At 51.4% G+C, this 24917-nt stretch overlaps 1 protein-coding gene across 1 annotated transcript; it reads left to right on the plus strand.

Annotated features, from left to right (window-relative positions):
• The first annotated feature begins 2566 nt into the window (after positions 1-2566).
• On the plus strand, positions 2567-21071 carry MS4A10 (membrane spanning 4-domains A10). Its single transcript, XM_054240949.2, is given in 8 exon segments — positions 2567-6945; positions 6948-7070; positions 7521-7640; positions 8760-8816; positions 10398-10529; positions 11926-12036; positions 16627-16751; positions 18041-21071. Coding segments are annotated over 8 exon segments (813 nt in total). The 5' UTR covers positions 2567-6882; the 3' UTR covers positions 18123-21071.
• Positions 21072-24917: the final 3846 nt, after the last annotated feature.

A 24917-nucleotide genomic window follows, 5' to 3' on the forward strand; every position in this document is an offset into this window, starting at 1 on the left:
CCCACTGAGGTCAAATAACTTGCCCAAGGTCACGTAACCAGTAAGCGATAGAATCAAGATTTGAACTCAGGCATCCCAGAGGCAGAGTCAGCTCCGAAGCGTTATGCAGCACTCAGCAGGTCAAAGTCAGTAAGTCCCCCATCAGGGACGATCCGTACAGCTCTGGGCTCTGCCTCGAGCTTCCCTGTCCACACTCAGCATAGCAATGTGGAGAGAGACGCCAGATGGAAAAGGAAGAGCTCAAGGCAGGATCTGAGGGTCACTGGATCTGGGGTCACTGGATCTGGGGGTGGCTGGATTTGAGGGTGGTGAAATCTGGGGGTCACTGGATCTGGGAGTCTCTGGAGTCACTGGATCTGGGGAGTCACTGGGGTCGCTTGATCTGCGGGTTGCTGGATCTAGGGGTCACTGGGGTCCCTGGATCTGGGAGTTGCTCGATCTGGGGGCGGCTGAATCTGGGGATGGCTGGGGTCACTGGATCTGGAGATCGCAGGATCAGGGGCATTGAGGTTGCCAGATCTAGGGGTCACTGAATCTGGGGGTCACTGGAGTCGCTGGATCTGAGGGTCATTGGGGTTTCTGGATCTGGGGATCACTGAATCTAGGGGTCCCTGGAGCCCACTCCATACCTCCTCCACCAGAAGAGCCTTGTGAAAGACCTGCACAATTCACAGAGAGCAGCACCGTGCTCATGGGAAGATCAGGCACAGGATGCTGAAACTGCTTCTGCCCAGTGCAATTTGTGGGCCATGCCTGGATCCTGATTTGAACAAATCAAAAGTAACAAGACATTTGTGAGACACTCAGAAGTTGGAGCTCTGACTAGTTATTTGATACCCAGTAAGTACCAAAAACTGAGTAAGAACAGGTTTTTCTGACTCCTAGGGTTAGACTTCTTCCCCCGAAGCAGGAGTCCCCAAGCCCCAGGCCCTGGGCCTATTGCGGTCTATGGCCTGTTAGGAACTGGGCCTCACAGCAGAAGGTGAGGGGCAGCGTGCCAGCATTACCTACCGCCTGAGCTCCGCCTCCCGGCAGATCAGCCACTGCAATACATGCTCAGAGCAGAGCAAGCCCTATTGTGAACCACACATGCGAGGGATCTAGGTGGTGCATCCTTGTGAGAATAGAATGCCTGATGATCCCAAAACCCCCACCCCGGCCCATGGAAAAATTGTCTTCCACAAAACTGGTCCCTGATGCCAAAAATGTTGGGGACAACTGCTCTACAAAAGTAGTTCCTTTTTTTTTTCTTTTTTCTTTTGAGACAAGATCACACTGTGTTGCCCAGATGGAGGTGCAGTGGTGTGATCATAGCTCTCTGGACTCACGTGATGCTCCCACCCCAGCCTCCTGAGTAGCTGGGACTACAGACGTGCACCAAGACAGCTGGCTCATTTTTTAATTTTTGTAAAGATGACATCTTGCTATGTTGCCCAGGCTGGTCTTGCGCTCTGGGCTCAAGTGATCCTCTCACTTTGGTCTCCTGAAGAGCTGGGATTGCAGGCATGAGCCACTGCCCAGCCCTTTAAAAGATGAGTTTCCAAACATACAGCAGAGCTCGGTGGAGCAGCAGGGTTATACCCTGAGTGTAAATATACCTCAGCGAGCACCAGGACTCAGTTTTAATTTTTTTGTTGTGATCATGTGGTCACACTTGTTTTAAAGAGTCCGTATCTTTTAGCCATAAATACAAAACTGCTTATAAATAAAATGGGAAGATGTCTGAGTTTTGCTTACTTTTGGGGGAGAGTAAGATTGGCCGGGAGCTGCTGATGGCGGTTCTAGCTTGAGGATAGATACGGGGGGGCGGTCATGGAGCCACTCTCTCTACTTTTGTGAGTGCTTGAAATTTCCCTAAATTAAAAGGATTGTTTCAAAATGTTCAACTTCTTACTCTACTCCCAGAATCAAAGGAGATCACAGCCACCTTCACTCCATCAGTCCTGCTCTGAAAACAGGCTAAATGATCAACATTTCTCTTGCCAAAGGAAATTTGCAACTGTCAAGGAGAGACATAGAGAAGGCACTAAGAAGTTTGGGAGGCTGAAGAGGGTGGATCACAAAGTCACGAGTTCAAGACCAGCCTGGTCAATATGGTGAAACCCCGTCTCTACTCAAAAAAAAAAAAGAAAAAGAAAAAGAAAAGAAATGCAAACATTAGCCAGTCATGGTAGCACACGCCTGTAGTCCCAGCTACTAGGGAGGCTGAGGCGGGAGAATCATTTAAACCTGGGAGGCAGAGGTTGCAATAAGCCGAGATCAGACCTCTGGACTCCAGCCTGGGCAACAGGGCAAGATTCCAAAAAACAGAAGACCACGAAGATTTTCACCTGCCGGGGTTGGTGGGGGGCGGGGTGAGAAAGATTTTGACAGCTTCCATGCAACTAGGGCACGAAGCAGGGGGTGAGTCCAGGAGGGAGAAGGTCCAAAGTCTAATGCTATAAAGACGTGCTGATTTCCCAGCACTATCTCTGGGGAGCTCAGGCAGTGCCAGAGGGCAAAGCATGTCTGGAAGCTCAGAGCTACAGTCCCAGGTTCTGGGGTGAGTGGTCCCCCCACAGCGGGAATAGAGGGGAGTGATATTGTGTTTCCATGTGGAGTTGGGGGGTTGCTCAGGAGTATGGACCTGGTCCCACCTTGAAGTGAGGGGCCGGCCTTTTATGCCCCTAGCTGGTCAGTTGTTGGCTGTAGGGTTGGGGCGGTGTAGCTTAAACTCCCGGCAGGGAGCATATGTGAGTCTTTAGCAAGCAACAAATATAGCTGCTGGAGAATGGGTGCCCCACCCAGTAAAGGGGATCTGGAAAGTAGGGGGCACCATCGGCCTCTCCCCGGGGACCCCCATCCTGCTGCCAGTCACTGACCATGAGAGCTGGGGGAGCCCCAGCCACTGCCCTTCCGGTCTGGAAATGCATACACACGGAGAGACTAGTTTGAGAAAATAGAGGCCCAGTGAGGAGAAGGAATTTGTCAAGGGCCACAAGAGGCCAGGACTAGATCCAGATGCTTGACTCCCTCCTTGGACGGACGCCCCTGTTTCCTGCAGGCCTTCCTGCTCCTTGCGGGTGAGCTGTCTTTACACCAGACACTCTGTCTGGAAGCGCCTGGAGGGGGCTGCTTCAGGGCAGTCACAGGTTGTTTTCTAACTGGCATTCACTGAAACGCTGATCTTCTGGGGAACCCCCGCCAGCCTGCCTGTCACATGATGTGACACTGTCACTCAGCTCCTCTCAATTCTTGCCTTTCTGTCCTTGATATGCACCCACACATGTGCATTCACACACGCACCTGAGAAGCTCTCTCCGTCCTCCAGGGCTCCACTGCACCATCTGATGAAGGCCACATTGTTCGTGCCACGTTTTCTCTGCCTGCTCGGACACAAACCTCCCAAGGACACATCTTACTTCCTCCTGCCTCAGTCCCCGCAGCGACCAATGCAGAACTCCACGAACAAATCCACGAATGACAGTGTCGGATCTCAGATCACTAGCTCAATACACTCAGTGCCTTTCTGCCTTCACGACCCCCTGCCCCCACCCCAGGGACCCAGAGCCCTCATGGCCCTCTCCCCCTGTAAGCAGGATGGAGATGGAGGGAACTCATCGCCACTCCAGATGATAGGGGCGGGATGTATCATGTCTTCACCGAGAACCAGAAGAGGTCAAGGAGGAGCCTCGCTGGTGGGATTCTAGACACGCAACAGGCCGGTGATGACTGTGGCTGCCATTATTGCTATATGCCAGGCCCTGTCTGTTGCAACATAGTTTCAGCTACTCCTCATCACCTACCCCCCAGGGACAGGCAGTGGCTCACCATGAGAAGGCGAAGGGAGACTCAGATGCTGAGATGTAAACAGCCTGTCCAAGGTCACAGCTCCGGGAAGCGGAGCCAGGACTTTGCACGGGGCACCCATTCTGGCTGACAGCTTCCAGCATTCACGGCCTGGCCCACTCTGCCGCTCTGCTGGGGGCTTCTGGGGGGTCCTTCCCAGCTCTGTCCCTGTCTTCCCTCCCCTCCCAGAACTGAAGGAACAATGAGAATATGTATGGGACCCAGGCATCACGTGGCCCTGTGCAGAGTGCCAAGGCCCTGGTGACAGTGGGTTTCCCGTGGGATACCAAGCTGGCTAGATCTGTGGTCCTGAGCTGGCTGAGGGGGTTCAGGGGGGCAAGGCTAAAAAAGTTTCTCCCATGCCCCAAACAGCCTGCTGCCTGCCCCCCTCTGTCAGCACGCTGTCACCTCCTAGCAGCCCTGCACAGGTCCTGGAGGTGGACCAGGACAGCAGGGAATAAGCTTCTAAGGAATCAGAGTTCATGCTCTTTGTCCCGGAAAGGCAGACGAGACTTCATAACAAACTTTTCCCCATGAAGTCTAAGTCTGAGGTCTGCCCTCTGCAACTCCTTCCTCTCCTGGTTGTAGAAAATTCCTCGCAGCAGCTCTCTATCCCGTGAGAGAAGTTTTATATTTAAAGTTGAAGGGGACCCCAGAGAGCATCATCCAATTCCCGTTCCTACCATGACATGAGCAAACCAAAAGCTCATGTCACAGAGAAAGGGCCAAAATCCAGAGCCCAGAACCAGAAACAAACCTTCCAGGTTGCTTTGCCCAAAAGTAGACCCCGTAGAATACCAATTGCAGAGAAAAAAGATTCTGTGGCCAATGAAGTTTGGGAAATGCCCTTAATACGAAACCAGAGTGCACCACTTATAGAAAATCTCAGAGCCTTTAACATGAGAAAAAGGGAGAAGAGGACATCGGTGCTTTCCCCGGCTTCTTTGACCATGGAACCCGTTCACTGCGGACCCATCAGGACCAATGTTTCATGGAACGTACTTTGAGAAAGCTTTCTCTGGATTCTGGAATCCAACTCCCTGTTGGGTATTTGAGCCATTCCTCCTGCCACAGCTCTCATAAGTGAATGTGTAGGTGGAGACACAGCTCCAGAGCCCAGGCACTTGCTGTCCCTGTGGACAACCAGCTCCATCCGAGACAGCTGTGCTAAGAAGTCCCTCTTCAGTTCTTTGCAGTGGAATTCAGGCCTGGGTCCAGGTATTGTCCTGGCAGGTGCGCAGAGCCTCATTGAAGCCAGTGGCTCATCTGGTTCAGGCCTGCAAATACATCCCTCAGTCCAGCTAGCTGTGTCAGAAGGACTCCTGAAGGCTTGGGGACTGAGGGAGGGAGAATTCCCAAGCATAGCCGGGCAGCGTCACAGAAGAGAGTCATGCATTACAGTGGCTATGAGCTCAGGAAAGAGGGAGACCCTCTGCCCACTGTCCCCACTTAATCAGGGGTTGTCGCTGCAGGCCAATGGAGATATCAATTAGGAGGTCCACCCAGCAGCCCAGGCCCAGAGCACTGGCAATGGAGTAGGATCAGCATGGTTCCAGTTCCAGGCACTTCCTCACTGTGTGACCTTGGCCAAGGCAGGCAACCTCTCTGAACCTCGGTTTCCTCTTCTAGGCAATGGTGCTGATTTCCCGAGGATTAAGGGAGGTTGCCAGGCAAAACTGCCTCCTGGCACAGTGTCTGACATACAGTCCTCACCCAACCATGAGACCCCATCTAGCTGTTTGGCTCTTGATAATGTCCCTTCCTCTCCATGCCGAGTCCAGGATGTAGTCACCTGGACTATCTGACCCTCCAAACATCCCAAGCGTCTTTCCCTTATGTGGAAAGAAATCCCTGCACCCCTGTGGAAAATGTGGATGCTCAGAGAGAACTGTCTGGGTCCACAAGTCAGACTTAAAAGTGAGAGGAATGCCCCTCCCTTTTCATCCTTCCAGGACAGCCTGAGCAGCCTGCACTCTCTCAAGGATCCTCATTAGCCCCAGCCCCATGGAGAAACCATCTCTGACCTCAATCCCCACAAGCCAGCCCCCTTTCTTCCCCGCCCAGCTCTCCACTTTCTGGACAGAAAGGCTGTGCTGGATTTCCTCACCAAGTCCCCAGGCAGCCCCCCAAGCCCTGGTGCATCCACGGCATCAGTACACACTATGATTCCGACCCTGTCTGCAGGTTGTCTGTTCAGCTCCCTTCTAAATTTTTTCCCAATTCCTTTTTGTGCCTGTGAGAACATCCAGAACATTCATTTCCATTTGTTGAGCCAACAGTGCATGAAGGATTTAAGCCCCAGGCTCTGGAGCCAGCCTGCCGTCCTTCAAGTCCAAGTCACCTATTGGCTGTGTGACCTTGGGCAGGTGGCTTAACCTTTCCGAGCCTCATCTGCAAAATGAGAGTGAGGACAGTATTTACCTCACAGAGTTGGAATGAGGACAAAACGGGTAATGCATGTAGAATATTTATCTCAGTGCCTGGAGCAGAGAAAGTATTTGTAAATGTCAGCGTTGTTAAATGCGGACTCCTGACTCAGTGTTGGCTCACAAGAAGTCCTTGTTGGAAGATGTTTTCTTCCCTTCTCTCCAGGAAGCATAGGCACCACCACAGGAGGTAGGACAATTATTTCCACCTGGCTTCAGTCATTCATCTTGGACCAGTGGATGGAGACTGTTTATAAGGTCCCTCCATCGACCCAGGCCTCCTGTACCTCCCCACTCTGCCAAACTGCACTCTGGCCCATTGGGTGAGCTCTTTCTTGCACTGGCTGTGAACTGTGTCTGGTCCTCATTTTTCTGCCCCAAAAGGAGCTGTGTCTTTGTAATCCCAGAAAGTCTGTGACAGCAATTATTCCCCATTCCCAGGGGCCAGATTATTCCAGGTCAAATCAAGGCCAGGGGCTGCTGGACAGGACAACCATGGTTCTGGAAAGATCCAGTCCTGTGAACAGAGGTGATCGGCAGAGGCTCACCCAGGCACAAGCCTCAGAAATGAGACAGGTTCTGATGGCCTTTCTCCCCATCCAGCAGCCAGGGCCCCCAACCAGCATCAATGAAGGCAGAAGCCATGGTTACCCCCAGTTCTGGTGCTGGGGGGCTCCCATCCTGGCAAGTCCTCAGCTCAGCCCAGCCCAGCCCTGGCAGACAAATCTATCCCAGAACATGACCCAGCCCAGGATCCTGGCTCCATGCCAGCATAAGGAGTCCCAGCAGAGGAGCGGCCTTCTCAAGGAGCTGGGGGTGAGCATCTACTTCCCAGGGTCCCGGCAATGGGAAGAAGAGGAAAGTGAGATATCGGGAGGATGCTGGGGGCCCTGAGTGGAGAAAGCGAAATGAGAAAGGCTCCAGCTTTCTTGCTTAACATTCATCTGAACTGGAAAAGGCCTTGAGCATTGGAGAGAATCTGTCCACATCTACTGCCTTGTGGGGTTCAGACAGGGCCCTGTCCTGGGAGAATGGCAGGAAAGGGCTGCCAGCTCCAGCATAGACAGCTCCTAGTCCTAGGGACAGCCTCAGCTCTCCCTGCAGGAAATCCTGGGGATCTGTCCTTCCTAGAGATCCTGCTGTCCATCCGGGACCCCTAAGAGGACAGAGGGACTCAGCACAGCCAGTAGGTCCAGGGCACCTGTGGCCTCCTCTGGAGCCAGTCACTGATGCCCTCACCCCAGCCACTCTCTGTTCCCCACCCAGGCCTTCCACATCACCATCGTTCTGCTGCACCTGGTCTTCGGGAGCTACCTGGCCTCTACAGTCAAGAGCCTTCACCTGGTGGTGCTGAAGTCTTGGTATCCATTCTGGGGGGCTGCCTCTGTGGGTAGAAGGCAAAACACAGACAGGATATGGGAGTCTGCAAGGCAGGCCTGGGAGGCCCGGGCGTTTGGGACAAGATACAGGCTGGGATAGAGAGAGCTGACAGGGTGTGGCGGAAGCCAGGCCCTTTCTCCAGTGTTCCCGTCTCTCCTTCTCTTCCCGTAGTCACCCTGGAAATAGCTCCTTCCAGGGAGCCCTTGTCAATTCTGAGTCCCAGGAGAGCACTCACAGACTATCTACTCTCCCATATTGCATGTGTGCATTTGGCAAAGATGGGGGTGAGCACAACCCAGGTACAGCTTCCTTCTTCCCTGGCCTTCGGAGCAGCCAGGCTGCCTCTGGATCCAGCAGCAGGTGCCCTGTTAGGGTTGGGCTATGAAAACACCCAGGGTGTAAGGCATGGTTCCTGTCCTCCCAAGGCCATCAGCCACGATGGGAGATGACACTGGGCCAGTATATACACCATTCCCGGAAGCTCTACGTTCCTTCTGGCCTCCAGGGAGCCCACCCTATTCCTGACTCCCTAGCGAAGTCCTGCCTATGCACTAAATCCAAGCTCCACGGCACTGTCCTGGGCAAGTATCCCAATCCCCTTTTCACATCAGTCCTCTGTGCCCACCCCTACGGGGTCGGGCTTTCATTGCACAGTGACAGAACTTTCCAGCATGCAGTGTTTATGCACCCTGTGCTTCCAGGCAGTGGCCCATAGTAAGTGCTCAGTGAACATTGGAAAGAACGATTGCAGAGGTATTTCCAGAGACCTCGGGGAAAGAGCTCATGCCCTCCCAACTGCAGGGCTCAGGAAAAGAGAAAGGGTCGGGGTAGAGGGAATAGTGCCACTGATACCAGAGGGAGTTCTAAGTGCAGGGCTCAGCTTGGTCCAAGGGTAGAGATGGGAGGAAGTATGGAGGTTTGTGCACGTGGGAAGATGTGAGGTGGGGCGGCGCCTGGGGTGGGCCACATGGCAGGCAAGTGGAGCCCACTTTGCCGGAGGAATAGCATTCTCTGCCCCACTGGCCGCCAAGGGTTGGTTTTCTTGGAGAATAGGGGTGGGGTGGGAATTTGTGGGTTTTGAGGAACCTCAACGTCTCTCCTTTGACTTTCAAATCTGGCCTGCAGTTTCTCATTTCAGGGATCTTGGCTATAACAATGGAGATCTTTTCTAAAGCTTACCTGGTGAGTGGGAGCACTGAGGTCATTGTCCTCCATCAGAGCATGGGGTAACTCTGTTAAAAGCATCTATATGGAGAGGGGATCCTAAGGACACTTCTCCAGGATGTGCTAGGAGCAGGCTCATGCCTCAGGACAGCAGAGGACGTCCAAGCAGAAGGGTCCAGATGCAGACAGTCTGGCAGATTTGGCTGTGGGAGGAAAGGAAGCCCCATCTGAAGCATCTCTCTTTCCAGTGCAGTGAGGCAGAGAAAAAAATGGCTCCCAGGACACTTGACCCATTCATCTAGAACACAACTTGGCTTCCTCTCAAATCTACTGAGTTTTCATCTGGATTACTACATAGCCTGAAAGCCCCAGCCTCCAGCTGGGTTTGCATCTACTTCTCCACTCTAAGCACCAGGCAAATGGAACGGTGGTCCTCCCTGTTCTGCCTATGCTGGCCGCTGCCCAAACACCTTGCCCTCTCCCCTGCACACGAGCCTCTCATCTTCAACTCACTCCTGACCACTCAAGACAACCTGTATGTCTTTTCCTCCCAGAGGTCTTTCCTGACCTCCATGGCTGCTTCCTGTGCTCCCACAACTCTGTGGACTTACCTGTCTGTAGCATACGCTGAGTTCTGTGTAGGTAGAACGTGTCTGAGCATCTTGGTAGCCCAAGGAGGCCCAAGTAAGCACAGAGTAGACACCTAACACAAGGCTGGATGGGTGGAGGCGGATGGATGATGGAAGGAGCATCCTTGCAAATCACACCTCACACCCAGGCCTTCCCACCTCCTCTCCCTCTGCCCCCAAAGCCCAAGCCAGGTCCTTCCATGTCTGTGTCCTTCAGCCTGGCTAGGCTGTGATTGCTCCCTGCATTCTCGGAAGGCAGAGAGAATAGATGGATGGCTGTGCCTTCCTTCTATTCCCATTCCCCAGACCTCACCCTCCTGGGCTGAGCCCCCTGTTAGAACCACAGGCCTCCTGCTTTGTGTACCTGAACATAGGGACACTCTCACTGCGAAGAAACCCACTCCAGTGTAAATGGCTGCAGATTGCACATGTGCACAGTTTCCTCACTACGTGGGTTTGCACTTGGCAAGGGGCTCTTGCAATGATGCTTAGCCAGAGAAGACAATGAACACAGGCATGTCGGGGACCATGGTGGGTGGGCAGAGAAAATGGGGCTGGCCCTGGAATATGGGGACATAGGGCACTTTCAGAGCTCCTCCTCCCTTTCTGGCGGGGAAGGGGCTGGATGAGGGGTGATTTGGGTGTCAGGTCCCTGACACTTGGCATACCTGATGTGGGCTGGTCAGGGCTGGCTTTGAGGGGGAGATGGCAGTGGGGCATCTTTATTGCGGAGCTCTTGGATCTGAAGGCAGCTCTTGGGTTCTCCTGATTTGTACCATAGAAGGTGAGGGCCAGCTGGGCCCTCCTCAGCGGTCAGTGGCTCAGCTCCTGTGTGAGGGCAGGGACCTCAGGTCCAGTGACAGGTAGTCTCTCCTGAGGCTACAGAGGAAGCTCCTGCAAGCATGGGGGAAGGACCTAGCCCCAGATCTCCACCCTTTGGATAGCCGTTACCTCTATTTTTCACCTGTAGAAGGGGCGCTGCCTGATGACAAACCTCATCGGCCTCCTTTGCGTGCTGTCCGGCCTCTTTGTCATCACCAAGGATCTCTTTCTGGAAAGCCCATTTGAGTCCCCCATCTGGAGAACGTACCCCAACTCCAGGGTGAGTGCCGGAGGAACCTCTGACTTCAGTGAAGCTGCTGCCTCAGGCTTAGCCAACAGGAGGTTTCCAGCTAACGGAAAACCTCTCCTGGAGCCCAGGTGTGGCCGCTCAGCCCTTGGCCAACCTGTTCCTGTCCCTCCCAAGGTGTGGTGGAAAGGGGGGTGCCAGGCTGCCCACTGGTCAGCATCATGGAGTCCAAGTCCACTTTTACAGATGGGAAAATGGGGCCAGAGACGGGGAGGAGCCTGCCTGAGGTCAAGCCGCAACGTAGCTGCAAATCCAGGACCACAGCCTAGAACTGCAGATTTCCCAGCCAGGGCTCGAAGCATGAATCCCTGGTGGCCCCAGTGATCCGGGAGCCTCGCAAAGCTGGCCAAGTCCACCTGGTTACCCTCATCTTCTGGAAGTGAACACTGAGGTCCAGACAGGCTACATCAGTGGGTCCTTGACTCCGAGCCTGGTGCTCTTTTCACCACGCCACCGCTTCCTCTGAAGCAGAAGGTGGACCAGCCACTCCAGGCTGGGTGCCTCTGGGCAAGGCTCCAAGAATTCTTTTTTTTTTGAGATAGAGTCTCATTCTTGTCACCCAGGCTGGAGTGTAGCAGCATGATAGGGGCTCACTGTAACCTCCACCTCCCAGGTTCAAGCAATTCTCCTGCCTAAGCCCCACAAGTAGCTGGGATTACAGGTACCTGCCATCACACCCTGCTAATTTTTGTATTTTTAGTAGAGACAGGGTTTCAGCATGTTGGCCAGGCTGGTCTCGAACTCCTGACCTTGTGATCTGCCCACCTCGGCCTTCCAAAGTGCTAGGATTACAGGCATGAGCCACTGCGCCTGCAAGGGTTCTGACCATAGTGGTTTGCTATTCCTTGTCTCCTCCTGGCACGTACACACACACGCATACACGAGAATACCACATGCATGTGTGAGCATGTGTGGACACACACACGTGCTCACACATACATATGCTTCCCACCAAATGCATGTGATACTATGAGATGTCTCCCAGCTGCACAGCTCTTCCCCCCGCTACTGTAAAACATACTCCCTCACTCTGGGACTAGGTATCCCCATCTGTCAAGTGGGCTTGGATCAGATGACCCTAAGGCTACCTTTAGTCTTCCCAGGGAACCGTGAGATTCCCCAGCCCTCAAACGTTGGGCCAACACTCACCAAACACGTATATGCGCCAGGCAATGAGTGTAGAGCAGTGACCAAGACAGACCCAGTCCCCATCCCACAGAGATCCACACTGCCCTCCCCATGCACACCTGGGAGCAGAAGCCCCCACTGCCCTCCGATGTGGATCTGATCCCTAGCTGGCTAAGCCCAGATACCGGGTGCCGACACTCAGCAAGGCCTCACCCTGCCTTCCCTCCCTCTCCCCTCTCAGGTCCACATCCAGAGGCTAGAGCTGGCGTTGCTCTGCTTCACCGTCCTAGAGCTCTTCCTGCCAGTGCCCACGGCTGTCACAGCCTGGAGAGGGGACTGCCTGTCTGCAAAGGTAAGGCCCTTCCTGGGAAGACAAGCCCTCAAAAAATGGGGCCACGAGGCAGCAGAGGGCCGAGAAAGGAAAGACATGTGGGGGTTACAAGAGGAGTGTGTTTCCTTCATTCCTCACGTTGCTGAGGATTCCCTGAGTGGCAGCCCACGGTCCAGGACGGGGGCCAAGGCATGGGTGCAAGAGAGGAGGCCAATCCAAGGAGAAAAGGGTGAGGCTGCCAGAAGGGAAACTCCGTGGGTGCCCAGAACAACAGGCGACTGTGCTGCCAGCTCTGAAGGCCCCGGGAAAATTGCATCAGGGAGGCCGTGGTGACTGGGCAGGATTCGGCCCCGCAGGCACAGATGGAAGCGGGACTTTCATTCAGCAGAGCAAGAGCACAAGCACTGGCTTGGAGACAGGATAGAGAAGGTCTGGGGAAGCTACAGTGTGTGTGGAGTTTGGCTGTGGTAGAAACAAGTGAGAGATGGAGTCATCAAAGATTGGGCATTTCAGACATTCCAGGGATTCTGTTGAGTACTATATCAATGGCTGTCTGGATGGGTGGGTGGCTGGGTGGGTGGGTGGATGGGTGGGTGGATGGGTGGATGGATGGATGGATGGATGGATGGATGGATGATGGATGGATATAGATATGCAGATATATAGATAAATATATCTGTATTTAACTTTATCTTCTCAACAACCTTTATTTTTGAGACGGAGTTTCTCTCTTGTTGCCCAGGCTGGAGTGCAATGGCACATTCTTGGCTCACCACAACCTCCACCTCCTGGGTTCAAGCAATTCTCCCACCTCAGCCTCCAAGTAACTGGGACTACAGGCACGTGCCACCACACCTGGCTAATTTTTGTATTTTTTTAAGTAGAGACGAGGTTTTGCCCTGTTGGTCAGGCTGATCTCAAACTCTTGACCTCAAGTGATCTGCCGGCCTTGGCCTCCCAAAATGCTGAGATTACAGGCATGAGCCACCGGGCCCAGCCCTCAAAAACCCATTGAGGTACTTAAATTCCCATACTACAGACTAGTAAGCTGAGGTTCAGAGAGATCACATCACTTCCTAAGGCAAAGCAGCCAGTAAGAAGATCCAGGACGCAGCCTGAGCTACGTGTAACCCACAGCCTCGCCCTTGTCTACCCTTGGGGATGGCAGAACGGCAGACTGGGCTAGATATATTTTAAAATAGAAGGCAAGTCTCTCCCTACCACAAAGACCCTGAGCAGTTCAGGATACGGATGTTTTATTTTAAAAATTAAGGAATAAAAAATAAAGAACCTGACCAGAAGTGATTTCCAAGACTCATTTCTTTAAAGAAAAAAAAATCATAGTATAATTTCAACTTTATAACATTGTAAAAAAAAAAATGTGTCAGCCGGACACGGTGGCTCACGCCTCTAATCCCAGCACTTTGAGAGTCAGAGGCAGGCGGATTGCCTGAGGTCTGGAGTTCAAGACCAGCTTGACTAACATAGAGAAACCCTGTTTCTACTAAAAATACAAAATTAGCTGGGTGTGGTGGCGCATGCCTGTAATCCCAGCTACTTGGGAGGCTAAGGCAGGAGAATCTCTTGAATCTGGGGGCAGAGGCTGCTTGAGCTGAGGTAGCACCATTACACTCCAGCCTAGGCAAGAAGAGCCAAACTGTGTCTCAAAAAACAAAGTGCCAAATCCGCCATAATCCTGCACGTTTGGCACCGATGTTCACGTTAGTGACCTCATCACATACCGCGTGCTCACTTAATGCATATGTAAGTTGATAGCCTCTGCGTTTCATTTAACATCAAGCAGAGAAGTTGTCTTAGTTCATGCCTGGCTGCCTGGTAGGAAGTCTTCTCATTAAGACATCAGAGAACCAGATGGGGGCCTTGAGTCACTGAGGCCAACCCCACTTTTAAGGATGGGGGAAACTGAGGCCCCATACCTAGCTTCAGGTATGAGCAATCGTTGTTCCTATTTTGTAGGGCTGAGGGCCCCACAGGGTCATGGGGTGTCCCTTATGCTGTGCTGAGGCGCAGGATCTGAGAAATAAAGAGACAGGACACAGAAGTACAAGGAAAATGCAGCTGGGCTCGGGGGGCCATGCCACATATAAGTGGAGTCAGGCGAGGCCCCAAATGTCCAGAAGCGTCAGTATTTATTGTGTTAGGGGCAGGGCAATGAGTGAAGTCATCTTTAAGGACAGCGATAGGGTCGTGAGCAATAAAACAAGGGGTCCACCCCCATTAGGTCACCAAGGCATGGAGGTGAGCCATGTGCAGTAAGGGGTCCACCCCCATTAGGTCACCAAGGCATGGAGGCGGGCCATGTGCAGTAAGGGGTCCACCCCCATTAGGTCACCAAGGCATGGAGGCGGGCCATGTGCAGTAAGGGGTCCACCCCCATTAGGTCACCAAGGCATGGAGGCGGGCCATGTGCAGTAAGGGGTCCACCCCCATTAGGTCACCAAGGCATGGAGGCGGGCCATGTGCAGTAAGGGGTCCACCCCCATTAGGTCACCAAGGCATGGAGGCGGGCCATGTGCAGTAAGGGGTCCACCCCCATTAGGTCACCAAGGCATGGAGGCGGGCCATGTGCAGTAAGGGGTCCACCCCCATTAGGTCACCAAGGGATGGAGGTGGGCCATGTGCAGTAAGGGGTCCACCCCCATTAGGTCACCAAGGCATGGAGGCGGGCCATGTGCAGTGAAGAGGGTGCAGTGTGCAATACCTCTATCTATGGGCAAGCTACTAAGAAGATTTATAGGATGCTTTAAGTCACATAGCAGTGACAGAGCTGTCAGGGTCTACGTCACCTGCTGGCAGCTTCCAATGAGTTCTATAGGAAGATGCTTTTCGAGTGGCACAGTAACAAGAGCTGATAAAGTTCACAGACACCAAGGTGCAATTACCCAGAGGAGTGTTGAGCCCTTGGATGCTCGAGGGATTGCCGGTCTGAGGGCAGCCCTCCACAAGAACTGGTGCAAGGTCCTACAACTCCTTTATCAGGAGGAGTGGCTCTTGCCCCAAGCCTGCCATACAGAGGGTGTCTTTACCATACTGAACACTGCCGCCTGGGTCATGGATTCTTGTCCTGGTATAACTGTTTTTCCCCTCAAATCATGCTCTGCACTGTGTCTGCTCCAGACATTCCTCCGAATATAAGCTGCTTTTCCTTAATTCATGCTCTGTACCGTGTCTACTCTGGGCATTCCTCCGATTATGAACTAAGATATAGTCATATATATGGAAATAACTGAGTGGTAAGATATTCTTTAGGCACTCATTCTAAGAACTAATATATGATTATATAGAGAGGGTCATATAAAAGGAAACAACTGAGTAGTAACACTATAAACTGAGATATTCTTCAGATCTTAATTGTGCCAGGATTCTGCTTAGCTCTCCTTCCTCAGTGCCTATATGGGGGTTGCCCACACTGTTTATTGACCTTTGCTGTGTTCCAGGCACTGTGCTAGTGCTGCAGGTAGCTGAATTCATTTTCTATTGCTATTGTAAGAAATTATCACAGATTTGGTGGCTTAAAATGACACCTGTATTAGTCTATAGTTCTGGAGGTCGGGCTCAAATCTCAAGGGCTCAAATCAAGCTGTGTCGCCAGGACGGCCTCCCTTCAGGGGGCATTGAAAAGCATCTCTTTCCTTGCCTTTCCCAGCTTCTAGAGGCTGCCTGCATTCCTTGGCTTGTGGACCCTTCTTCCACCTTCAAAGCCAGCATCACAACACCTTCCAATAACCCAGTCTCCCTCTTCTACCTTTAAAGGCGCTTGTCATCATACTGGGCCAGACAGATAATCCGGGAGAATCTCCCCATCTCAAGGCTGATTGGAAATCTTAGTTCCACCTTCAACCTTTATTCCTCTCTGCCATGTGACCAGAGATTAGTACATGGAAGTCTTTTGGGGGCCTGGCTCCTGCCTAGTGCACTAGCTGAGAACTCTTTGAACCTCACAGCCATTCCGGGAGGCAGGTTCTGCTTTTCCGTTTAAAGAGGAAAAAATGAGGCCTAGAAGAGTTAAGTGACTTATGGTCTCACGGCCAGTAAGCAGCTGTGCTAGGTCTCCCAATGGGCCCTGTGCCCTCCCATCAGAAAGGACGATGCTAGGGATGGGCTCTGCAGCACTGAGTTGATGCCACCCTCATCATAATCAGGAATGGAGGTGTGGTAGCAATCACTGGGGGACACTGTTGGCATTAGACCTGCCCCTAGAGTATCTTGAAGGGGCAGGTCTAATGCCAACAGTGCCAATCCTGGCTAGAAGGGTCTTGGGGCATTACCTGGCCCAAACCCCTCCCCCCCAGGAAACCCAACAGGGTGAGTGACTTGCACCTGGTCACCAGGACACTGGTAGCAGGATGGGAACCAGGACCCCATCCACTGAGTCCCATGTGGGCCTCCCCCTACTCTCTTTCCAAGAACAGGGAGAGTGGAGTCACACGCTGGTCTATAGAAATCACTTCATCTCTCAAGCCTCACTTCAGTTTCCCCATAGTCACGGAGAACTTGAGACTTCAGAAGTGAGCTAGTAGGGAAGTGTTTCGGAAACAGCCAGTCGCTCCACAGATGTGAGCAGCAGGGGCGGTGGGTTTTCTTTTGCAGAACGATGATGACGCATGCCTTGTTCCGAACCCACCACTGCAACTCAAAGGTCTGCCGGTGGAGCCCCCACCGTCCTACGAGAGTGTGGTTCAGGGTCACGCCGCCCAACACAAGCAACATCAGAGGTAAAGAGGTTTGGCCCGGCTCCCCAGACCTTCGGAACCCACCGTGGCCCCTTCTCCCTGGCATGGATAGGAACCAGTTCCCGAGGGAGCTGTGACCAGAAAGGGGCTGACAGTGCTGTACCCAGAACTGCCTGGCCTGGGAGTGGTAGCCGAGGCAACGATGGTCCTGTCCCCTCAGGCACTAGAGGAACTCCCAGGGCCCCCTGGGAACATCTCAGCACCTGACTTGGTTGACTGGAGCTGCCTTGGCTGAACCTGGGTGCAACCAGGACCCACCACCCTCCAGAGCAAACTCCTGGGCCAGCAGCCCCCAGGTGGCCCCATGCCTTCTGCCCTCCCTTGCCTGCCTTCTCTGATCCACGGTGGATGCACAGGAGGATATAAAGGGGAGCATGGAAGGAAAGTCTCCAGAGCGACACAGCCAGAGCCTCCCTTGCCTCAACCTACTAAAAGGTCTCTGGGGGAGCCTGTGTGTCTGAATCCTTGGATTTGGCAGGGGGTGGGGAAGCAGCTGGGGAGCTGAGTCCCATAGAAACTGTGTACAGTTCTTCCCTCTGAACCAGACCCTCTGAAGGAATCTGTTTGCCTCCCTGGGCCTCAGTTTCTCCATCTGTAAAGCGGGAGTGGGAGGATGACATGATCCAGAAGTCTCCCAGCTGGAAAGCTCTGAGATCAGGAGTAGAATTCAAGGTTCTAGTTGTGACATCGAGGTTGCCAGTGAAACTTTAGCGTTGAAATTCCAAACCTACTTGTGCTGAGTAAATAATGTAAGAGAGAGGGACCTGCCTTCCTCATTTTGCAAATTTCAGTCATCTGAGGATGGAGTCTTGCTCTTTTGTGGGCTGCAGTGTATTCTACTTCCACACTGATTCCTTTTTCTATATTATTTTAAAGGGGCACTTTGTAGCAGCAAGAAATGGGAAATCAGTATCTTTCCGCAAATAGAAGTGAACCCCCAAAATAACAAACACGTGCAATAAAACGCGACTCCGCCCTCCAACCCGTTGCCTCACTCACTGCTTCCCTTCCTCCTGCTAGCTCTTCCCCAGCCACCGTGGCTTCCTTGAGGTTCCATGGATGCCCCCAGGGATAGCCCTGCCTCTGAGTCATCACCTTGCCTTTCCTCCACCTGGACTCTCTTCCCCTAGGTATTCGAAGAGCTCACTCTTTGAATCTTCACTGGGCCACTGACTCCGACCCAAGTAAATGTCATTTAATCTCAGTGTCATTTAACCCTCCCATCAATCAATCTGTGACCTAGCTGCTGTTACCATCTCCATTTCATGCAGGCTCAGAGAAGTTAATCAAGTTGCCCAAGGCACATGGATATTCAATGACGGAGCCAGGACCTGGATCCAGACTGCAAATTGAAGAGCCACCACCTGACAATGCTCAAACATCGTTGGGGCACATGCCCTGCTCTCCCGAAGTTGCGCTTTCACTGGGAAGATGAGATTTGAACACACAAAAGGCTAGCTTGGTGGTCTACACAGCAAAGTCAGCCCTCACAGCTGCTGGGAACCCTGTCCTCTTGGACAAGCCATTTTTTACACAGTTGAGAGCTCAACACATGTGGTAACCCAGGTTGTTTCATTTTGCTTTTTTGAGACAGGGTCTTGCTCTATTTCCCCGGCTGGAGTGCAATGGCATGATCTGGGCTCACTGCAACCTCTGCCTCCCAGGTTCAAGCAATTCTCCTGTCTCAGCCTCCTGACCAGCTGGGACTACAGGCACACGCCACCACACCTGGCTAATTTTTATATTTTTAGTAGATACAGGGTTTCACCATATCGGTGAGGCTGATCTCAAACTCCTGACCTCAGGTGGTCTACCCGCCTTGGCCTCCCAAAGTGCTGGGATTACAGGCCTGAGCCACTGCTCCCAGCCCAGGGTTTTAAGCTGTCTGAGATAGCAGTCTGCACTCCACTGTCTTATAAAATCCCTGTGTGGAGGGATGCTGCCAGTATCATTTGCCCTTGCACTGAATGTCCCCGGGGTTTGAGGTTCTTTGCATTCTCCTGCTTTTCCAGCTCCTTCGAGGCCTTTCTGGCTGTGGTCACTAGCTCAGCTGTAGCACCTCTTCTCTTCACTGGCTGCTTCTAATCCAGCTGGCTTTAAAATAGATTGTAAAGTCTGAGTCATTAGGTTCTGAGAGTGGCAGAGAGAGCCATGCAAAGGTTGAGGACAACCCCAGTCTTTCAAAAGATGAAAGGGACTGATGGAGAAAACCTTAGCTGGGATGTCTGAAGACCTGGGTGCCCACGCTAGCTCTGCCAGTCGCTTACTGTGCGGCTTTTAGTCCCTTCCCCTCACTCGGTCCCAGTGTCTCCATTTGTAAAACACGCAGTTGTGCTAGACTGGTGGTTTGCATCGATAAAGGAAGAAATGGCTTCTGGTTCGTTTTTTTTGAGTCAGAGTCTCTCTCCGTCACCCAGGCTGGAGTAGAGTGGGGTGATGTTGGCTCACTGCAACCTCTGCCTCCCAGGTTCAAGCAATTCTCCTGCCTCAGCCTTCCGAGTAGCTGGGATTACAGGCACCTGCCACCATGCCCGGCTAATTTTTGTATTTTTAGTAGAGACAGGGTTTCACCATGTTGGTCAGGGTGGTTTCGAACTCCTGACCTCGTGATCTGCCCACCTTGGCCTGCCTACCTATCCCGAGTAGCCGGGATTACAGGTGTGAGCCGCCGTGCCCGGCCTAGACTTATATATTTTTTAAAGTCAGTAAATGGAAGACTTGCCAATATTCCCTTTGAAAGGCCACTGCCTCCGCAGGTGCGTGGTGGAAGCCCAGCTGGTGGAAGCTGGGACAGAGTTAGTAGGTCCTGGGGGAGCATGGCCAGAGCCCAGTCCCTGAGGCTCATCAATACCGAGACCTCTAGAATGACTGGTGTCTTCTACACGGTAGGCAGAATTTCTAACATCAGGCTAGAAACAGAGCAGTCTTTAGCTATAGTTGGTGCTGTGGTTAAATTTTAGTCTGTATTTTGATTGATTTTTTTTCTCAATTTTTTGAGACAGTGTTTTGCTCTGTCACCCAGGCTGGAGTGCAGTGGCACAGTCATATGCCGCTGCCCCCTTGAACTCCTGGGACCAAGCAGTCCTCCCGTCTCAGCCTCCTGAGTAGCTGGGACTACAGGTCTGTGTCACCACAGCCAGCTAATTGTGTTTACTCTTAGCAGAGCTCTCGACACATTGCCCAGGCTGGTCCTTCAAACTCCTGGTCTCAAGCAATCCTCTTGCCTCGGCCTCCCAAAGCGCTGAAATTACAAGTGTGAGCCGCCACACACAGCTGATTTTGAAATGGACTCAGCCCTAAACTAAGTCTAAGACCACTTTCACTCATTATGAAAACTCTCAAACATGCGGAAGAGTTAATAGCACAATTGACACCCTTACAGCTCCACTGAGATTAGAGTGTTACCATTTTGCATATTTGCTTTCCCTGCTTCTCCACATGTATCTGTCTCTTTACATATGTGTGTGTGTGCACATATAGCAGGTATATGGTATGCATGGCTATACATATACATTTGTATATACTTCTTCCTTGAATCGTCTGAAAGTTGCAGACATCATGACCTTCCCTCTCTAAATTCTTCTACCTGCACTATGCCCTAAGAATAAGTACACACTCCTATGTAATCATAGTACTAGTATCACACTAGGAAAATTAAGAATAATTCTATAATCCTACTACCCTGTCCATATTCAAATTTCCCCCCACTGGGCCAAAAATGTCTTTATCGCCATTTTTCTAACCTGGATCTAGCCATGTTTCCCACATTAGATTTGATTGTTCCATCACTTTATTTTCTTTTCATCTAGAAAGGCCCTCTCACCTTTCTCGTGACGTAGACTTTTGAGACCCTTTGTCTTGCAGAATGTTAGTGGTTTCTTCATGGCGTCTTTCCCCGGCTCCCCCACCCTCCCTCTTTCCTGTAACCTGCCAGTCACACCTAGAAGAGCCTCAAAGCTTGGTTCCATGCAGGGTAAGCATAACTGGGGAGAATACTCCAGAGGTGGTACTGCTGCCTTCACCCTGCACCCCCACCCAGGGTACTAGGGGCCAGCTCATCCTTCGATTAGTGGCTGGACCCGAGGAACTGTCACGGTCTCCCCACCGCTAGCATCATTTCTTATTTCCTCCTTCTCCCACAAAGTTTCTTTGCAGAAAATGAACTAGATGGCATCACTTGTCAAATAGGAAAGGGTGGATATGCGTCTTGCTGTAATACCTGAACATATACTGTAGGAAACTTTCACATGTATTAACCCCTAGCTTTATGGTACTGTATTAAAAACAATAACTTGAACTCAATTATTTTTCTTTTTACTTAGCGTCTTTTTTTCGCCTAGGCCATGCAAAATGCAGTCATTGGAAATGTTTCTGGAGGGGTCACACAATTCTGAAGCCCCTCACAATGTACAGGGACGTCATGAGTCTGGATCCAGTTTAGGGGACGCTGGACCCGATGATGGGGTTGTTCCTGGCCAGCTCTAGCACGCCAGGTTTCTAGCATGAGACAAAAGGACATTGTCACGGCCAACATCTGGCCTCAGGATACTCTAGTTTAGAGATGTCAGTTCAATGGCCTTGAGGCAAATAAACCAGAAGGTTCAGGGCCTTGGGTCCCCATAGACAGATCCTTTCATTCCCTAGTGAAAACTCTGCCACAGTATGCCTAAGCCTGGGGAGAGATAGGCTGTGTGCTCCCTGTCTAGGACAGGAGTCGGGGGCAGCAGCTCTCAGGGAGTAGAAAGAGCACCTGGGACTAAGAACTTCCTCAACCACTTACTGCAGAATGCAGGTAAAACAGCTGACTCCCCCAAGCCTCAGTTTTCTCATCTGTAAAATGGGAAGGATAATCCCTCCCTCACAGAGTTATACTGAAGCTCCGAAGAGACTATGGAGATGAAAACCCCACCTCGGTGCTCTCTGTAAGGTCCAGCCCTGCAGGGTCCGGTGAGTCCCTCTCTGCAGGTGTGGAGACGAGAAACTGTGGAAATAAAAGACTCAAGACACAGAGATAGAGAAAGAGCATTTGGGCCCAGGGGTCCACTGCTACCAAATCAGAGACCAGCAGCGGCCCCGAGTGCCTGGACGCTCTGACTTTTATTGAGTTCAAAGCAGGGGGCATGGTAGGTAGGATGAGGTAATGGTGGCCAGTGATAGGGTCAAGTAAATTACATGTCTTGGAGACAAGGGCCCAAGACTTTGAAGAAGCCAAGGCAAGGAGAAAACCTAAGGCGTCAGCACTTTTCACATACTTGTCAAGAAAGAACAAGGTCACTAAGATTTATGTTACTATTACTAATTCTTATCTTCTGAGAAAAAGGGGAACCAGGTGCAGAAGCAGAACTTGAAAGTAGACATGGAACGTGACCGCTGAAGCACAGCATCGCATAGAGACAATTAAGTCCCCGGATGTCTGTGGGTCTCCCTGACAGCCGTCAGGCTTACCACAAGAGCCATCAGGCTTACTCCACTTGGGAGAGTGAAGTTTTCTCCTCACTCCCCTGAGGAAGGAGACGTCTCAGCCATCTTGGACATTTCCTTCCCTAGCTGGCTAAACAGCAGGCGCTTTCAGAGCGCTGACACTGTCACAAAGCCAAGGCGTCCTCCAGCAGCCCTTATGTGGGTGAGACAGACATCTTAGAGCATCTTGCCTTAGGGTCACCTCTTTTCCAATGCCACTTCAGTCCCATACTTCTTAACCTGAGACTTATTAGTAAGATTGAAGATCATATAATTATATAGATGTATATATTTATGATTACATATGAATAGCTATGTGATTATGATTTTATATATATAGGAAGAACTATGTAACTATATCTCTCATTCTTTTCTAGTTCTGTATTTATATGGGAACAGGCTGAGGCTTCAGACCCTTGCCTTGGCTCTTGTGGGGTCTCCCACCCACAGCTCCCCAAATTGTGAGACACTGAGAGGAAACCTCTCAGGGATTACTTCTTTTTCAATCTCTGAGATTTCTTTAAGGAGAAAGTCTTGGTTTGGGACAGCTATATCTTTAACACCAACACTTGTTCTTTTTACCGAGACAGCAAGCCCTGGGTGCAGTGGGCAATGGGACAAAGCCAGATTTCCACAAGACTGCTTTGCTCCCATTGGGTTTACTTTTATGTGTATCTTCCATCTGTGGCAAGCGATACTGAATTTCTGTTTATGGAAGTGGTATCAAGGGCTTTTATAATCCACATACATAAGTTAAAGCAGTGATTGTGGATATGGGGTTTTCTGAAGCACTTATCACTGCTTCAGAAATAAATGTTCTAATATTAATTGTAATGGACTTTTGAGACCAGACATCTGGCAGAATTTTGCAACAAGTCTTGCATAAGTCTGCCCATACTAAAGATCATCGATTTTAAAAAGAGGCCATTTAAGGAAACGTATTAAACAAATAATGACACAAAACACAAATGTTTAAGAGTCATGAATTAGGCCAGACGCAGTGGCTCACACCTCATCCCAGCACTTTGGGAGGCCAAGGCAGGAGGATTGCCTGAGGTTAGGAGTTCCCGATCAGCCTGGCCAACGTGATGAAGCCCTGTCTCTAGTAAAAATACAAAATAATTAGCTGGGCGCGGTGATGGTTGCCTGTAATCCCAGCTACTCAGGAGAACCGATTTAACCCAGGAGGCGGAGGTGGCAGTGAGCTGAGATCTTGATATTGTACTCCAGCCTGGGCAACAAGAGCGAAACTCCATCTCAATTTAAAAAAAAAAAAGAAAGCAAAAAAAAGACTCATGAAGTTAGAGCTTTGAAGGACTGAAGTCTGGAAAACAAGCAAAGGAGACCTCTCCACTCTGTTTGCAGAGGGGAAGTGCAAGGGTTTGCACTCTGCAGTTGAGATTAAAAGTTTACTGTGACCCTTGAACCTAGAATTCTACATCCTAATCTCATTGAACTCCAGGGTTGGAAGAATCTTTGTGGATCATCTAGCCTAGCGCATCCTGAGACAGATGGAGAAACTGAGCCCAGATGGGGCTTACTGAAGTTACCCAGCAGACCTCTGATGGAGATGGGGCTAGGACCCAGGTCTTGAGCTATACTGCACTGCCCATGGCATTCTTGCCCAGCCTGCCCCACCTGCTTTCCTAGGAGCCTGAGAGCAGGAACAAGGACAACTCCTATCTGCATCTAGCACCCTGAGTTCCTGGCTCCCAAATGTATCATCTCCCCTAGGCTATGAGATAATTCTGCAAACTCTAACCCCAACCCCACCCCGGAAGCCTTAAAGAAACCTCAAAGCCACACGCCCTCTTCCTTCTGTCTCCATGACCTTAAGGCAGGTCACAGAGGCAGGATGGCATTGCACTTGTTTATTCCTTCATTCATTCCCTTCATTCCCTACGATGCTACGTCTAGGGGCAAACCACCATGAGCAAACCCCAGCCTCTCAGAGCTCAGAATCCGGTGGGGGAGACACGCACTAATCCAACGATCACAACTGTGAACATATAACTACCATAAATGGGAACCGAGAGGCATTATGAAAGAATGTGATGGTGACCTAACCTAGAATACGGGGTATGGCCAGAAGGAGACGCTGTGAGACGAGGCCTGCGGGTGTCTAAGCTGTCCTGGCCCTCCTATTTCTTCTGCCTAGAGACTTAGCTCTTCCCAGGCCAAAACCCTTCGCCCACCCCGCACCACCCCGATGGCTGTGGTCACTTCCTCCCCATCTCCCCACTTCCTTCCAAACGGTCCTATTGCCTTGCATCCGTTCGTAGCAGATCGTCCCCTCCATGTGTCAGGTCCCTGCCAGGTGCTGGACACTCTTACCAGTTAGGGTTCCCCCAGAGAAACAGAATTGGTGGGAGATATAAACTAAGATTCATTGCAAGGAATTGGCTTATACGATTGGGGGGCTTCAGGAGCAAGAGTACAATCAGCCAAGCTGCTGCCCATGGGGGAATGACTTCACCAGGGAAACCTCAGTTCTATTCTGTAAGATTTTCAACAGAATCAGGCCCACCCAGATTATCTAGGAAAATCTCCCTTACTGTCAATGGATTATAGATTCAATCACACCTACAAGATACTTTCCAGCTTTTGTTTTTTTTTTGTTTGTTTTTTTTTTTGAGACGGAGTCTTGCTATGTCCCCCAAACTGGAGTGCAATGGCGAGATCTCAGCT

The sequence above is a fragment of the Callithrix jacchus genome, chromosome 10 (assembly GCF_049354715.1).
Source record: "Callithrix jacchus isolate 240 chromosome 10, calJac240_pri, whole genome shotgun sequence".
Classification (NCBI taxonomy): domain Eukaryota; kingdom Metazoa; phylum Chordata; class Mammalia; order Primates; family Cebidae; genus Callithrix; species Callithrix jacchus.